This window comes from Ctenocephalides felis, unplaced genomic scaffold, assembly GCF_003426905.1.
Source record: "Ctenocephalides felis isolate EL2017-DRISC unplaced genomic scaffold, ASM342690v1 CF-g0.4_SCAFFOLD_03571, whole genome shotgun sequence".
In the NCBI taxonomy this organism is placed as follows: domain Eukaryota; kingdom Metazoa; phylum Arthropoda; class Insecta; order Siphonaptera; family Pulicidae; genus Ctenocephalides; species Ctenocephalides felis.
In genome coordinates, this window is record NW_020539725.1 from 66,278,267 (window position 1) to 66,296,797 (window position 18,531).

Here is an 18,531-nt window from a genome sequence, read left to right on the forward strand (position 1 = left end):
CGTACGAAAAGTGAGAACGCCCGCAAATTGATGGCGTTTCCCGAGAGGGTCTTGGCAGATTTATTTTTACGGCAGCCATTTAAAAAGAAAAAAATAAAAAAAAAAATTTTTTGTGTATTTTAATATATAATAAATAACCCTAAAAAAGTTCAAAAAGATTCAATCATTCCTTCCCAGTTTAAAAAGTCCTCAAAAAATGGTAAAAATTAAGGCGATTACATGTATCGCCCCCCTTAAGCTAATTTAATCTTCTAACTCGGAATTTGGAAACATACAGAAAAATAGAGTGTTCAAAATTTCAAAACTTTTATCAAAATACATATTTTTACGTATATCGTATATCGAACGACTTGTAACGGATAACACATAATGCTAATTTAGGTTTCCATATTTTAAATTTTAAATTATAACACACTGATGATGAGACTAACCTAGTTTGTGAAAATTATTATTATTTAATATATTAGTGCAAAAAAGAGTGTTGTTTGTTCATATTTCCAAATTAATATCTATTTATCCACTCAGAATACATTTGATATTTTTACCTTCACGTAGGACAATTTATAGTAAAACAAAAAATTAAAATTAAATTTTTGCATATCTTTACGTTTCAGTGGGTTTCTGAACATTTTAGTATACCTTAGAAAAAATTTATGTATGTGTAAAAAAAATTAAAATAAAAATTTTGGGAAGGCAAGTCTAGCAGTAAAAAAAGTTAAAAAATGCCATTTGGCGGTCAAAAATGATCGTTAGACATGTACATCAAATTATCAGATATTTTTTAGAGATTTTAATAATAAGTATAAATTTTGTTTACATTTCTATGGGTTCCGTACCAATGTTTCTCCGTTAGACAGCGACGAGACGCTTATGCGCTTCGACGTTTTAACTATTATTTAACTACTAATTCGATTCAGAATGACTTAAAATGTCGAGAAAACATAAAATTAGCAAATAAATTACTAACATATTAATTTTCACCCAGCTAACGCAGCCTGATTGCTTTGACAAAAAGTTCAAAATTTTCAAAACTACAAAAAAAATCAAAAATTTCATACATCTATTTTTTTTCAAAGTTTAAAAATAATAAATCTTTTAAATCTTTTTTTTAATTTCAATCTTCGGTACAGAAAGTTCCAAGTTGTCTTCAGGCACGATGCCATGCACCACTAGTCAATCTTTCAAACATGTACTATCTTTGTGTAACCTCGCGTTGTGCAGTACAGCCTTCGCCTCTAACTATATATACTCGGTCTACTAGTGAATACAATCGCCCGACTGAACTCCGATGGTTCGGGGCGCGGGCTTCAAACCCGCGGCTGACTAGCGTCAGAGTGGTTCGATTCCACCTGTCGGGCGATGGCAACCTCCTAATTTTATCACCTTGTAATCATCGTGTAATTGATTCAATTTAACTTTGGTAAATGCTTCAATTGGGAGACTTTTTAATTGAAAGTCGGTCGATAATTATAAGAATTATATGAAGATATAGATGTAAATACATACAGTAAGGTAGAGCGGACTTAAAGATATTCGGGTAGAAAGGTCCATCAAAATTTTTTTAATAACAATATTTGGAAGTAGATGGTAAAACATGTAAAACCAGCCATCACTTCGAGAAATATTTGAAAATTCACTTCAAAAGTATTTTCTTTCGTTGTTAATTGTTTTGTTAATTTTATTATTACTATTTTAATGAAAATACAATACTTTATTTTGTACTCTTTTTTATTTATTGTTACTAAATGTTAAATTATTTAGCAGTTGTAACAAATATTGTAATTAAAAAAAAAAGTTTTGTTAGTGAGCATTGTAGTTTACGAGATCTCTATATAATTTTTAACTAGTGGGGCGCATGGCATCGTGCCTTAAGGCTTCCCGTACCAATTTTTAATTAACATTTTTGAAAAAAAATTACTTTGAAAAAATTAGATTTTTGAGAAACTATAATATTATAAAAAATTTACTTTTTTTTGTGAAAAAAAGACATTTTGAAAAAAAATGTTTTCTTTATTTTAAAATATTTTGGAAATTCTGAACTTTTTTCAAAACAATCGTATTGCTTCAACTGCATAGAGACGAAATTTCGAAGCGCGTAAGCGCCGCGCCGCCGTCTAACAGATGACCATTGGTACGGAACCCATAGGAATGTAAATAAAAATTCATACTTATTGTTAAAATCTCTATAAAATACCTGATAATTTGAAGTGCATATGTCTAATGATCATTTTTGACTGTCAAATGGCTTTTTTTTACTTTTTTCATTAGATCTCCGAAACCGATAGACCTGCCTTCATGGAAATTTTATCATCCTGTCAATATAAGTAAAATGTTATTTGATTTATTAAAATCGAACACTTCGTTCTCCTAAAAACTGAGTTACCGTTTGTGGCGCTCTTTGCCTCGTATCTCCGAAACGGCTAGACCTGCCTATGCCAAAAACTAATCAGCACGTCTCTTTATCAAGAGCAATCGAATGTCTTTTGAATAATTCAAATCGGCTGAACCGTGTTCCCGAAATCGTCGACGAAAATTCGTATTTCGCACACATACATCCATTTTTTCTAAGGTATGCCAAAATGTTCAGAAACCTCTGAAACGTAAAGATATATAAAAACTTTTATTTTCGATTTTTTTGCGATTACTATAACTTTCCTTACAGGAAGTTAAATCTACGTTATTTAATCGTCTTATAAGATGTATTGCTAATTTTAAATTAGATTCAACAGTTTTTTTATATAACCTCTATAAAAGCTCACACCAGGGTGGGGAAAAAGGGCTATCTAAACCTTTATCCAGGTAAAGATATAAGCAATTTTACAAGAGATAATTTAAATGAATAGTTATTCCAACTCATTCTTTGTCTCATTCGATTCAGAATGACTTGAAACGTCGAGAAAACGTGAAATTAGCAAATAAATAATATACTAACGTATTTGCTTGTCTGTATATACATAGATAATTATTTTTCTCTAAAACTTTCCAAACAAAAAAGAAAGAAACGTTCTCATTTTCTTCTTATAAAAATATTTATTTAGAATGACACACAATTTCTTTATCAAATATTATTTGACAAATATTAGCTCTCACAATATGCATCATAGCAACTGGTGAAGATAAGAAAGTTGGAAGATTTTTTAAAAATCTTATCAAAAACGAATTTAGATATAAGCATCCATAAATCTATATCATATTTTCTGCCACGTCCAGACAATATGATCGATAGATCGATGATAATTTGGAAACTGATAATTTGCTAAATGTGTTTACTTTTGATATTATTGTATTTAAATTTAAACACGTGTCATTAAGTAGCACTTATGAGAAATCAGATTTGAGATTTTGAAATATTAAATGAAAATAGATCTTTTTATCTGTATATCTATAGAAAGAGAAGAACCTTGACCTGTTTTTCCTACCTTGGGTAATTGGGTATCTTATACCTATTTTGCATGAATCATAATTTGAATTTGTTGTATGCATAAATCTATATTTTTTATATTCATTATTTTGTTTAGGAAATCCTGCCAATTGTTCTTCCGGGAGGATCCTCTGAAGATTGTAAGAGGCGAGGGTCAATACATGTACGACGAGACTGGCACAAAGTACTTGGACTGCATCAATAATGTAGCACACGGTGGGATATTTTTAAATAACCAATTTCTTTTTCATTTAGTTTATAATTCTCAGATAAACTCGCTCTGTTGTCTTACTACACCTTTATAGTAAATCACTATTTTTCTAAAATTTGAAATCTGTTGTCTGAAAAAGTGTGTCTTTTCTTTGTAGCCCAGTCATTTGGTGCAAAAAGGCTGCTCCTAATTGTAAAAAAATTGATAATCTTATAGATTTCGAGGTGTTCTTTACGAATTTCAACTTCGCCACCTCAATTTTTACAGCTTTTTAAAATATCTCCTTTCCGGCTCATTTTATGATAATAGTAGCTATGTACGGATTAAACTAGATAAAATTTCCTACAATTCTTTCGAAAACTGTTTTTTTGTAAAATTAATAGTTTGAGAGTACGGGCGTCTCAAAGTCTTTGCTGCCCTCGTCGCCATATCGGATTACCCATATTTGACTGCTCTTTGAACTTGACCACATTTTCTCTAATAAATAAATATTTTTAATATTAAATTAAACGAATAAGGGATCGTTCAAGTATTACGTAAGCAGATTTATTACAATTATTTACCCCCCCCCAACCCCCTTGTCAGCAAAAGTAAGCAAAGCTCTTACCCCCTACCCCCATGCTTACGTAAACATTTTGCAATTAATGTAAAAAAGTAAAAATACTACCTATCACGTAATCATCATCCAGACTCCCCTGCCCCCCATGTCAACCCAAAATAAGCAAATCAACAACCCCCCCGCCTTCCTATAGTGCCTACGTAATACTTGAACGGCCCCTAAGATCTAGAAATTAAATAATTCAAATATTTTTCTGTTTTTAGCCATATACAAAATTAAACTAGAGAAAACTTTCTATAATTTATTCAATATCTTTTAATATTTTCAATATTTATCTTCCGTCGGTGCGGAATTGAATATTCTGAGGTCAAGGACAGTGCGTGAGAATGGCGCGGGCGCGAACGTACGCACCGGGACAAGGTCAACACACCTCAACCGGGATACGAGGCGTTCGCGACGATGCCAATCGATACCGAAATTAAGAAAAAAAAAAAACAGACTCTTAAACCGTGTCTAAAACAAATATTAGATGTACCAAATCGTTATATATATTGCCTTAAAAATATGAAACATTTCTCTATTATCACGCCAGGTTCTGTGTCTCACTAGTCCATTTCTGGATTTCCAATTTCATTCTAAAATTTTGTTTACAACATTCCAGTTGTAATAAGAGGGTTATTGTCCTCCACATTTTGATAAACAAGATGATAAATTCGAATCGATATATTTTTGGTGTCCGCAGATTCGCACGAATGCGAATTGTTGTGACGCACAAAGAACGACGGAGGCTCACGCATTTTATTATTTTCTCCCAAGGACGTTCAACTCTTCAAGAAAATGAAAATATGTTAATTTAACTTAAAATAATGAAAACTCGCCCCATTTGCAAAATATAAAATTTGATAACGGGGAAAGTTATACGATTATCAGTTTTGTGTCACTACAGCTTGATATCAGGTTGTATGATTTCAGTCTGCTTTATTGCGCTAAAATTTAGCTTAAAATAATGAGAATGAAATTTTGCTTCATTTGCAAAATATAAAATATGATAACCGGGAAGGTTTATACTATTATTAGTTCTATATCACTACTGCTTGATATCAGGTTGTCCGATTTTATTCTGCATTATTGTGCTAAAATATAGCTCAAAATAATGAAAATAACTTGGTCCATTTGCATCATATAAAATATGATAACCGGGAAGGTTTATACGATTATGTCAGATCTATGTCACTACTGCTTGATATCAGGTTGTATGATTTCATTCTGCATTATTGCGCTAAAATTTAGCTTAAAATAATGAAAACTCGCCCCATTTGCAAAATATAAAATTTGATAACGGGGAAATTTATACGATTATCAGTTCTATGTCACTACTGGTTGATATCAAGTTGTCCGATTTGATTCTGCATTATTGCGCTAAACTTTATCTTTAAAAAATGAAAATAACTTGCTCCGTTTGCAAAAAATAAAGTATGATAACCGGGAAAGTTTATTCGATTTATCAGTTCTATGTTACTACTGCTTGATATCAGGTTGTCCGAATAACAAATTTGATTCTGCAGCATTGCGCCAAGAACCAAGATAGAGAGGCCAATTTTCTGATAAAATAGAAATGTTTTGGTGATGCTATGTTATGCGTCTGTATTCGTATGAGTCGGTCCGATCAGGCCTTTTACACATAAAACCTAACCTCCAAAACGCACAAACGTCAAATAACAATTTATCATAAGTGAAACTTTCTGTTGTCACTTTGATAATACATACGTTAAGTTTAACAAAAGTCAATATTCTGAGGTTTGTGCCTTTTGGAGGTTAGGTTTTATGTGTATAAAGCTCCTGACAGCAAATACATAGCTTTTTGACAGTTTATTACTCACAACCAATACGAATATATATTACAATAACATTTCTATTTTAACCGAGAATTGGCCCCTGAATTTGCATCTGCACCAATATCGTTAAATTGCCAATCTCGGAATAAGACCATGACTATCTTCAATAGTGATAGCAAAATACTATTCATCATGTACTTACATAGAATATTATCAATTATTATGAATACAGGATGTTTTTGATCTATTAAGGACATGTCCACATGACAAGCGTAATAGAATTTTTAATAGGAAGCGTTCGTTGGTCACAATGCGATAAGGACGAGTTGATTAATTCGATGCAAATTATATGACTCCATTGTTTTGTTATGACTTGTTCTAGATTTATTGTATAATAAGGATATGATGCAGTGATATTAGTTGCAATTTTATATTTTTAATATCTCTGGCAGTTTTTAACTCCCCGTAGGGTAGTTATAGTAATGGGCCGAAAATCGAAAATGAAAATTTTTGCATTTCTTAACGTTTTGAAGGTTTTTGAACATTTTGGCATACCTCAGGAAAAATGCATGTGTGTATGTGTGGATGTATGTATGGATACAATTTTTCGTCCACATTTTCGGGCCCAATGGTTTAAAAAACATTCTATTCATATTGATAGGGAGATGTGCTGATTAGTTTTTGGCAAAGGCTGGTTCAGCCAGTTACGGAGATACGTAGCAAAGAGTGCAGAAAATACAAATCGAGTTTTTGAGAGAACGGAGTATCGGATTTGAATGATCGAAAAAACATTCAATTTGCAATGATTGGGAGAAGAGGTGATAAGTTTTTGGCAAAGACAGGTCCCGTCATTTCGAAGGTACCGAGCTAAATGTGCAAAAAATGGCACTTTTTGATTGAACTAAGCGTCCAATTTGAATGATCTAAAAAACTTTCTGCTTGTATTGACAAAACAATTGCTTTTGATGATAAAAAATTATTACATCTTACCCAGGCTAAGCACAATCTAAGCTCTGGTACAAAGGTTTACCCAAGTGCGTTTAAACTCTTTATATACTGGAGGACTTTTCCAATTTTGTGAAATTATTGAAAAATGTGAAAATGCCGCCAAGCTATGCACAGTATAAGTGAAAATGTCTCACCGAATTATTTGCAAATGCGTTTAGACTGTGACTATACGGGAGCACTTTTTCAATTTTGTGCAAATTATTAGGCAACTATTTTTTGAAATTGAATTCGAAATGAAATGACGATTGTTAATGTTCTGGAAATAAATTGTGTTATGATTTACATTTGATTTGCTCCGATATAACAAGATAGCAAAAATAATGAAAGTTAATACAGTATTTGTAATAATATATTTGAAATCGTTTAAAATTTCTCGAATATTTCATTACGGTTCGGGAAGTTTCAGCAATTTGTCTTAAGGCACGATGTCATACACCACACTTAATGACTTCTCCAAAAATTTATATTTTGACCAAGATATCTAACAATTTTAACGCTTTCTTCTTTGGTTATCAAATAACTCTGTATCGTTAAATACAATTGTAATATGGAAACGCAAAAGTGGAATCTGGACATATAGAGTTATATAAAAAAAATCACAAATTTTACTTACCTTTAAGATAACAGTCTCTAACTTTTACACCCGCGTACCTTTATGCCTAAAGTGAGTAAAATATATTCCTTCATCTATTATTTATTCCTATTTTCTTTCCCCAGTTGGTCACTGCCACCCAAAAGTAGTAGCAGCCGGCGTTCGCCAAATGTCCCTGCTCTACACCAACAACCGCTTCCTTCACGACGAGCTGGTGATCCTGGCCCGCAGGATTTCCTCTCTTTTGCCAGAACCCCTGAGCGTCTGCTACCTCGTCAATTCAGGATCGGAGGCTAACGATTTGGCTCTCAGGTTGGCAAGGATTCACACGGGAAACAAGGATGTCATCACGCTGCAACAGTGAGTAGTAGATGGATAAGTTGAAAGGAATGGAAAGTTGTGATGTGGTTGATATGGATGGATGAGATGAGATGAGATTTTGGTAAAAGGACAGTGGGAATGCGAGTTGGTGTGATTTGGATGATTTGAGATTTTTTGCTAGAATTTTTTTTTCAATTTTTTGACAACTTTGTTTTTCAAAATACTGAACTCTTCAAAAAACATACACAAAACCTTAAGTGAATTTATGCGGTACTATATTACCTCGAATCATTATTATCTTCTATATATATAAAAATAAGTCGGATTTTCCTTCCTGACGAAATAACTCCAGAACGCACGAACCGATTTCGACAATTTTGCGTTCGTTTGAAAGGTCTCGAGCTCCGCAAGGTTTATAGCTAAGAAAATTCACTATTGAATCAAAAATTGCTGGCAATTCGGTGACATACCAATGATTCCGACTGGTCCTCCGTTTGACTTTAAACGATTGCAATTTCCAGTTCGCCTTGCATTCGCAATGACAATTAACAAGTCGCAAGGTCAATCGCTTAGTATTTGCGAGATAAATTTCAAATATATTATTTAGAAAATCATTATTTTTTACATGGGCAGTTATACGTTGCCTGTTCACGAGTTGGAAAACCATCCGCTTTGTTTGTGTTAACGTCAGACCAAAAAATAAAAAATATGGTTTACCAAAAGGTACTTCAATGAAACGGATAATTTGCGGATTCACTTTCATTTACTTAGAGAAGTTCAACTAAAAAACACTTCATTTTTGTAATCGAAATAAATTCATTACTGTTGTGTAATAAAATCAATTTTTTCCTTTTGAAATATAAAACAAACATAAAATTTCTTCATCTTTCTCACGAAACCATCTGGTGCAAAACGGAGTTCGTCGGGTTTGCTAGTCTCCATCTAAAATAAAAAATAAGTTTTTGAAGTAAAACTTCCTTAGGCGCGACTAGGGTGTAAATCCGTACAAATGCAACGGAAGAGCCTTACGGCAATTAAGTTAAGATAAGAGTCGAGTGCCAATGATTCGTCATTCGCTGTCGATGATATCATTTCAATACGGGTCGATTGTGATTAGTCGTCGTGTATGTGAATAGAGATCTGTCGTTGTATGCGTACCGGCATTAACGTTGTACGCGTACCGATATCAACAAGGAAATCGGCATAGATAAATAAACATTTTAAAGTTACATCGTAGTACTAATCTCGATTTAATGAAAAATGCCTGAATCAGAAGAATATTTTACCCTGTTCCTTGAAAATAATAAAACAAATTAAACATTTGTGCCGTGTACTAAACGTAAGTCTATTAATTAGAAATTATTTCTATATTATTCGTAGTTTTTATAAATCTTTGAAGTTATTAAAATGGAAAATATTTTCTAGGCAAATATTACAGTTGTTCAAAGAATGAGATTATATCGCCAGCTAAAAAAGTAAAAAAGATACAAGCGATCAATGAATGTAAGTTAATTTTAATTACATGAAGTTCTTCAAACACAATCATTACATGATGAGTGAAGTTGCGAAAACAATATTTGTTTAGGCGTTGTTTAACATAATTCACTGTGTGAACGAATATTAAAGTATTTTTCAATCAGCAATTACTTCATTTCTCTAATAAAGGTTCAAGTCCTAAATGCAAATTACAATGACAAACCGATAATGTCATATTTAAACTATGACTTTAATTACATTATTGTTTTTGAATATTTAAAATGTTTTAATGCTAATATAAATATATAATTTATAATTTATCATTATTTAAATGTGTATAATGGTTGACACTAATAAATGTGTGCATCATGAGTGTTACCATATTACTGATAAACATTATTCAAAATTGTTATATAGTGTATTTATTTATACTTAAATGCCATCTTGTACAGTAGCAAATAAGTTTTACTTCAATAGCGTGTGAACCTTACGCGCACTCTTTTTTGGTGTTCCTCAAGGTTTATATCTCGGACCGTCATTTATAACATTTATTTTAAATATGTGCTCCTATGCCTTAAAGAACATAAGCAAATTTTCAGTAGCACTTAGAATGTCTATATCACTTAGATGCCAATCCAGTGATTGAACGTCAGGGTATTATGGTATATATTTTTTTTTAATAATGCAATCTCAACAATAACAAGCAAAACATATTTTATCGGATTGTTATCTTATTTGTCAGCTGATTATAAATAGCTTTTCTGCAACATTTCAGTGTCGTAAACATCACTTGAATTTATATATATATAAATGCATGAAATCCAAATTTTATCAATTTTGCAATTTTCTTGCTCAATCAATATTATTATTAACCATCTGCGTTCAATGACGCAAATCGATCAATATCAAATTTTTATCGATTAATTTAATCACTTGACTTGATTATAATTAATGCGCATGGATTTCTAAAAGATAAAATAAAAAAATTAAAACAATTAATTTTAAATATATTTATTCATATTTAATTTGCACTTAAATAAATTATGTATCGATAAAAATGCAACCGCATCGTTATTTCGCAATCGATTATTATAAACAAATTAATATTTATATTAGCCATTGCTCTAGTAAATATTTATGATCCTTGTTTGTAATTGCAGTTGTTTTCAATCAACAAAAGTGTCATTGACAATAATGCTAATCGACTCTTTGTTGACAATAAGTTGTTTGTTATTAATTAATAAAATTATTATTAATACTTTGAATAACAAAGATGTAAAACTAATTGTTATAAGTTATGCGGATATAGAAGAATAGAATTTTAAAATCGGTACAGCCGTTTCGACACACATACACATTTATATATACATATACATATTTTACATATTTTTTCCAAGTTTGGTGCAATACGATTCAGATTGACTTGAGGGACGTTAAAACATAAATAAAGTTAAAAATATATTTAACACGTTAATTGCCACGAAAATATCAGATTTTTTTTTAATTTAGTTAAAAGAAAGAAATTTCTCGCCTTGACAGAAATTATGTTTCAGAACTGTTTTTGTCAATTTTCAAAGAGTAAATTAAATTTATTACATGTCTGTTAATTATTTAGATTAGCACCGAGTCTGGAGTTTTCATGTGACATCTAAGTAATTAACATATAAAATAAAATGCTAATTAAGATATTTTTTAATCTCTAATTATACAAAATAAAATGAATAGTCTAGCACGCATTTTAATTCATATATTTTAGGAATGACTCGTTGCAATGTCAGACTTGTTTTAATTTGACCTTGCATTAAGATATCGTGCCAAAAATTTTCGAAGCATTTGAATAAATAAAGTAATAAAAATTTTGAATTACTAGTTATAAGTGGCATTTTGCCTTAGTGAAAATTGCACGAACTTCTCGATACGTATAAAAATAATCGCTTAATAAGATTTGATTTTTAGCTATTTAGGTAAAATGTGCAACTGTTTTATTAGATTCTTATAATAAAAAATAGAATTATATTGAGTCATAAAAATAATTATAATAATTATAAATATTATTATAATATTTTCTCATATTATTATTTTTCTACTACTTTTTTTCTAATTTCTATAAATAGAGCATTACGTTTATATCCAAAATATTTTACTCAAACATCGTCGTCTCTGACATAATGTTTATTTAATACTTTAAATACTTATGCATGAGCATTTGCCAAAATTTGCAATGTTAAAAATATTTGAATACAATGTAGGTCAAATTTATTTTGAAAGAAAGTTTTTGGAAAACAAAGAATTGGTACAAATTAAAGCTTTACTTTTCCGTCGTTTAACTTATAAATAAATATGAATTTATTATTAGAGACTATTTCAAGATAAAAATAAATATTACTAATAATTCAATAACAATTTAATAATAATTAAAAATAAATTAATAAAAAAAAGTAATAATAATTTAATACACAGCGAACGAAATATAGCAAAAATCTGAATTCTTTCGCATAAAATTGTGGTTCTCAATATAAGAAATTATTATTAGAGTCTGTTTAAAGAGAATAATAATTTAATATATAGATAACAAAATTTCAATTTACTATCAAATTCTAGTTCTCAATTTAGGTTAATCTCCGAGTCTTTTAGAGATTAGTATAAATGTTATCTGAAATGATGTAATAAGACTTTTTTTGCCTGGTGGCATAATTGTGTTTGTTATCTAACGAAGTAATTAAAAAGTTGTTTGATAAGAATTATCAAAACTATCAAATACAAATGTATTATTTTAATGATTTATTCAACCAAAAATAAAACGAGTTCTATAGAAGTCGACAATGATGTTTCTTATCACAGTAACGATAATTAAATCTGGTTTAATATAAAATTATAATAAAAAAATAAAAAAATCATGTCATTTAATTTATAGAATATTGATTCTTGTTATTATAACTTTTATATTCATTATTTTATTTCAAAAATGCCTATTTTTTTAACTGCAATTAGAGTCGTATATGAATTTAATGGCGCGCATTTCAAAATTAAAAATATTTACAATTTACAATTCCAAGATATGAGACATATGACGACTTTGCAAATGATATTGTCTGTGATTGCATTATGAATTTTAAACAACAATATCATACATGTGATAAATAAATGCATTTTTCAACAATAATTCTACACGTGCCAATGTTACGATCTATTGGAAATTGATAATAATTATAAAATTATATGTAGGCACATTTTTATATTGGTATATAAATTATTGTGTAAAATTTATCTGTATTTTCTGAAAATAGCTCCAAAAACAAATGTAAATTTTTGACTAAAAAAGCACACATTTAGACAAGTACTAAGGAGTAAATAAAGCAATTTTGTACTAACTTAATTCAAATCGATAAAAAAAGAAACAAACGAATTATGAGCAAATTTAAAGTAAACTATAAAGTTTTGCTTGTTTTTACCTATGACATTTTTTCATGATGGGGCTACTTTAAGCAAAAGTTAAAGTGTTTTAATTAAAATATTAGGCGACGACAAAATTCAATCTAAAAAAATTTACAAATATATTATTTATAATATATCTATAATTTAATTTCCATTATTATTTACCACTGATTGATTTTTACTCATTGAGGATTTTCAATTGAGGAAGTAGTTGTATTGCGCAATATTTATTTAATAAATTTAAATTAAAAAATTGAATATGTTAATTGCCACGTGCTCGCAATTGACACCTTTGAATTTTTATGCTAAGTTTATGTAATTATGTAATTTAATCGCGTTCTAGTTTCTGTAATACGAATATCTACCATGGCCATGAGAATTCACTTATAGATTCGAGAGCAATGTGCTTCTAAAACGTTATTTTTGGAATAAAAAATAACCCAAAAAATATCATTTTTATTATATTAGTTAGAGCACACCGATCTACAATTATATTTTACTACCTTTAAATTTTTAATTAGAATTTCTTGGTCTTGGTCTAGATCTTTTTTACTTTGAAATAGTGTGGGGAAGCTAGGGGCTTGTTGTAACGTTTTTTCTTTTAAATAATATATTTTAAAATCCACTTAAAAATATTTCCAAGAAATAAAGATGGATAGATGCTGTAACTATTCCTCTACCGAATCAAATAAAAATAATTCCATAATTACTGTTCATTATTTTACAATTTAACATTTCCTAGAAAAAATGCGGTGCTACAACTTATCTCGTATTTAGGGCTAATTGTAACGACGAAAATACTTCTGATAATTTACACTTTGCTTATTTTCAAGAAATTTAATATGTTTATAGTAAAATAGTAAAACTTTTTCCTAGTATATGGCAATCAAGAAATTACATAATATCCCTTAAGAAAAAATTTATTAACTAAAAAGATATTTATTAAAATTGTTATACTCGGTGCTAGTAAATTTTGAAGGTGTTGCAAGCAAATAACATTTTTATTACAATTATTTTACTTACATTAGTAAGAACCTCATATAAGAACCTTTAGATTACATAACTAATAAGTTTATATTTGACATGGGAATTAAATACAAAACAAATGTGCTTTACTATGTTTTAGTATTGACCGCACTCAACAGAGGGTCTACTGTGCTCAATTTCTTCAATTTTTTTAACGAACTGTTTCTCTTATTATGATGCATGTATTTTAAACGTTTAATTTTTTTTTTCATTATATGTTTTTGTGTTAATTATTTAAGTTTATCTTTTCTATATTATATATTCGATTAAATCGTATCTGGAACTAAACCTAGAGGTGATTTTACGTACTACAGTTGGTGGCGCACTCTATGGACAGCGAAAACTATTAAAATTGAAGTAATAGCAAAGCGGGCGTGTTTGCGATCTATTTATTTGTTTTGGTAATTTAAATTAGTAGTTTTCTGATTATATCATTGCCTCGGACATTGTGATATCAAGCAGTAATAATGTTTACTTGAAAATATAGTTTTAAATATGATTTGAATTGAAATTAGCCTTTGGTAACAAACTATAAATATAAAATCCTTAGACTTGCTTGTTGGCATATGGCATTTTGTATAAAAATAAGAGCGTTATTTAATAATAAATTAATTATATTTTCTATTATAATTTATTTCAAAGTGCAGTTTAAGAAACACGATTCGTTCATTAAATTAGAAGACCTTTGATGACATTGAGTCAAGTCATTGGCTTATGATCTTAAACTATAAGATGTTATCACCGGGTGCTAAATATATGTAATAATGGCTATTAGAAGATCATTATCGCTAAAATAACTAATACTTTTTGTAAATATATATCTATGACTATTCTAAGATACGTATCTAAAAGACTTCCACAATTTTGCTCAATAAAAAAATAACGTCTATGAAAGGCCAAAAAATCAGGTTACACTACACACACACACATACTTTTCCAAATTTGGTCTCAAACTGTTCAGAATTGCTTGAAACGTCGAGAAAACATAAAATTAGCAAATCGGATTTTCTGACGAAAACATGTACTTTTTCTTTCGGGAAGTTAACTAGACAGGACAACCAACGGGTTGCCACTTACAAAATTAATATCATCACGACAGTTCGTAGAACAAAGTAACTAAATCTGACTGGTTAAAAAACAACAGGCTTTAAATAGTTATAAAAATCGTTATATTTTTTTATCTCAAATCTGAATGTGTGGTGTAAATGATGCACAGCATAAATCTTTTTACCCCTAAGGCATGCCAATATCATTTACCCATTTAGTTCCTAAGTTAATTTTACAGCAAAAAATTATTCACAATCATTACTAATGGCTTTTTTCTAATTCTTTGTTTCAGCTTGTAAAAAAGGTGAATATCTTTATACCAAAAACGAAAAATCACCTTTAAAATCAAATCAGACAGATGGTTCTGTTCCAAGTGCAATCGCCATCTGTCACGTGTTAAGAATTTTTATTTTTTTAACATTGCAAAAATTGGAAGAAGGACCCCCAAAATGCAAGAAGACGATAAGAAGATATATTGATAATTTAAACTTTTTTGTATCATTATGTATGTATCACCAGGAACTGTAAGGAACTGATGGATTGTTAGTATCCTTAGAGTTCTTGCTCATCAATCATCAATCAAAATTTTGTATTTTTGAAATTGAGAGAATGAATGATGTGATAACAACGCGGTTTTATACCATCTAACAATTTTTTTTACAATTTTTGGACGTGGATAGCGATTTATTTAAGCATGCAGCATTTGAGCACCAGTCCAGTATGTTCTATATTTTTATTTATTTCAGAACAGGGATTTTTTTCAATCCTCCATTATTATTTTCAGACTTATATTTGTGTTTTTACAGCATCTAGGCACAAGATTTTCAGATTGTCTGCGATGACAGGACCGAACTTTTGTTTAACATTTTTATTGTTAATAACCCTTTTTTCAGATGCACATATTTTTTTAGCTCAAGATTTTTTTCATACTTGCCGATAGGACAACGATACGGATCTACTGTTACAAATATATTTTTTTCTATTATCCGTGACAATGTTTTATCGTTGAGTTTGAAAATGACCTAAAAAAATTGTCTGGATGATTCAGTGAGTCAGGTTTTAAATTTGGTGAAAGTTTGTAAAATTGAAAATCAAGGGTTGTTATTTGAAAGTTGATACGGAAAGTTTATATGTGCGTGGTGTGCTTAAATAAATCGTTGAAATTAATTTTATTTCAAATTTTGGTAAATGAGTTTCTTGTGCGTTGAATCTAAATTGTGAAATTAATTTAATCAGCATTTATAACATACTCCGTAAACCACAAAACGTAACAAAACCATAAATATTACGTAACAACGTTGCACGTGGCAGCAACGTAACCTGAAGGAAACACAGACGTTTCGCTATTTTGCACTAAATATAAGTAATAATAATTGTTTTGATTGTACTAAATAATATTTTTAAATAAGGCCCCAATAATAATTTTAAATATAAGCTAAATATTTTTCTTGAAATTGGACATTTCTACTGGCGATCATAATCATGAAGATTTTAATTTTATTTTTATAAAATAATATAGTTAGTATTTTCTTTCAAAATTTACAAAATTTTACATAATACAATTACAAAATTTTTAAAATTCCATTAAAAATAGTTAAAATAAATTAAAATTAAATTTTGTTACAAATGTACTAAGAAAATCATAAAATAAGCTTACAATTAAATTAATGTATAAATTGTTAATTGAATTAAATTATCCATTAATTTAATTACAAAATAATTTATAATTTAATTTAATACAAAAATCAACAATAAGATTACACTTACTTTTTTGAGAGATACTATTTTAATTATTCTTTAAATTATTTATGAATCTAATGATAGACTTATTATAAAATCAATAAGTAAATGCTTAAATAAACAAAAACACAATTTGCAATTAAAAATAAATAGTATAATACATATATAAAGTTAACAAAACTCAAATTAAATATTGTTGCCTAAAACTGTCAGTCGCCATATTGTTTGATAAATCTATGACACACATGTGACGTAGCTGCTACGTTACTACCAAAAAGGAAGTAATAAGTAAAAATTTCGTTTCATTAACGCAACTTTGAGCAATCTGAAAGTTTTTTCTTTGTTACATATTTGAAAATTTTGTGGTTTACTGATTAAGACGATATTAAAAATTATTTTAAAACTTAGTAAGAATTATAGAGAGAACAGACATTGCCTTTAATTTGAAAAAAATAGTAATTTAAAATAGATTTATTTAAATTAAGTTGACAATATTAAATTTCCAGAACAGTTCGTCTATTTATGTTAACAAGATACTCATTTTCTAAAACCAAACAACTACTTTGAAGATGGTATAAACTGCAACATGTCGGGCGCATTTTGTTTTAACAAATTACCATAAAAATTTATTTTGTTCTCGATTTGTGTAAATAATTATGTTTAACCGTTTGTGTGAATGCGTGTGTGCATGTGTCAGAGCCAAGATGTCATATGTGATTGCCAAATTGCAGCGCTTACCATGGACACCTGACCAGCACCATTGACATGTCACCGTACAAGTTCGATTTGCCAGGCGCTCCGCCCAAACCTGATCACGTGCACGTGGTAAGGGAAAAATTCACATTTATAAAAAAAAAATTATACAAGTTTTTGTTCCAAATCAAAAATGTATTACTACTATTTCTTTTACCAGGCGCCATGTCCTGATGTGTATCGCGGCATCTACCGCAAGAGCGACCTGCCCGAGGGCTCCGATCTTGGTAAAATGTACGGAGACAGCGTTGGCCAAATTTGCGAAGAAGTTTGCGAAAAATTGAGAGGTACAACTGATAGTAAAAATAAAGTCTCCAATGGATACACTAATGGGTGAAGCAAAAGTTGCTCCTAAAAAAGGCGAGGGAGTGTGCGCTTTCTTTGCCGAGAGTTTGATCAGTTGCGGAGGACAGGTCGTGCTTCCTCCTGGTTATCTTGAGACGGCTTATAAGTAAGTAGAAAGGAAATTTTAAAGAATATAATATTTTTATCTTATTATTGTTATTTTATCAAATTGTTTCGATTTTTTTAGGCACGTTCGTGCTGCAGGTGGTGTTTGCGTGGCTGATGAAGTCCAGGTCGGTTTTGGACGAACTGGCAAATGGTGGGCGTTTGAGCATCAAACAAATTCCTCAGATAAGGTAAAACCAGTGCTTATTTCTGGAACTTCTCGTACCGTAATTGAACATGTCTGAATTCTCAGATGAAAAAAATTAGATTTATTTTGAAAATATTGAAAAATTGAAAAAAATTTCTTTTGTAAATATTGAAAACTTGAATATTTTTACGAAAGAAATTTCTTTCTTTTATTTTGGAAAATTTCGAAATGTATATTTGATAACAATTTTTGTCGGTTGGTCTATAACAGCGTTTCTTAAACTAATTTTTTCCAACGTCCCCTTTGAAGATCAAAATTTTTGTAGCGCCCCCCTACCAAATTTTTTATACCCATATAATCTCTAAAAAACTTTTTTTTGAATTTAATTAATATAGTTCTAGTGTCTAATATTGGTTCATGTAACCTTACATTCTAAATTAGAAAAAATTTACCAGTGAGAGCAAATAAAACGCTACTTAAATCAGTGTATACATGTAAAAAAAAATTGT

General features: G+C 29.6%; 1 protein-coding gene across 2 annotated transcripts in view; it reads left to right on the forward strand.

Moving 5' to 3' along the window:
- The window catches only part of LOC113386779 (alanine--glyoxylate aminotransferase 2-like), a 55,488-nt gene that overhangs the window by 32,835 nt on the left and 4,122 nt on the right, over positions 1-18,531 (forward strand). The window contains exons 6-7 of one of the 2 annotated variants that reach the window (XM_026624533.1): positions 17,758-17,875; positions 17,957-18,065. In XM_026624533.1, the coding sequence (XP_026480318.1) occupies positions 17,758-17,875; positions 17,957-18,065 (227 nt within the window). The remainder of the gene's footprint in view (positions 1-17,757; positions 17,876-17,956; positions 18,066-18,531) is intronic. The other variant, XM_026624532.1, reaches the window with a different exon arrangement.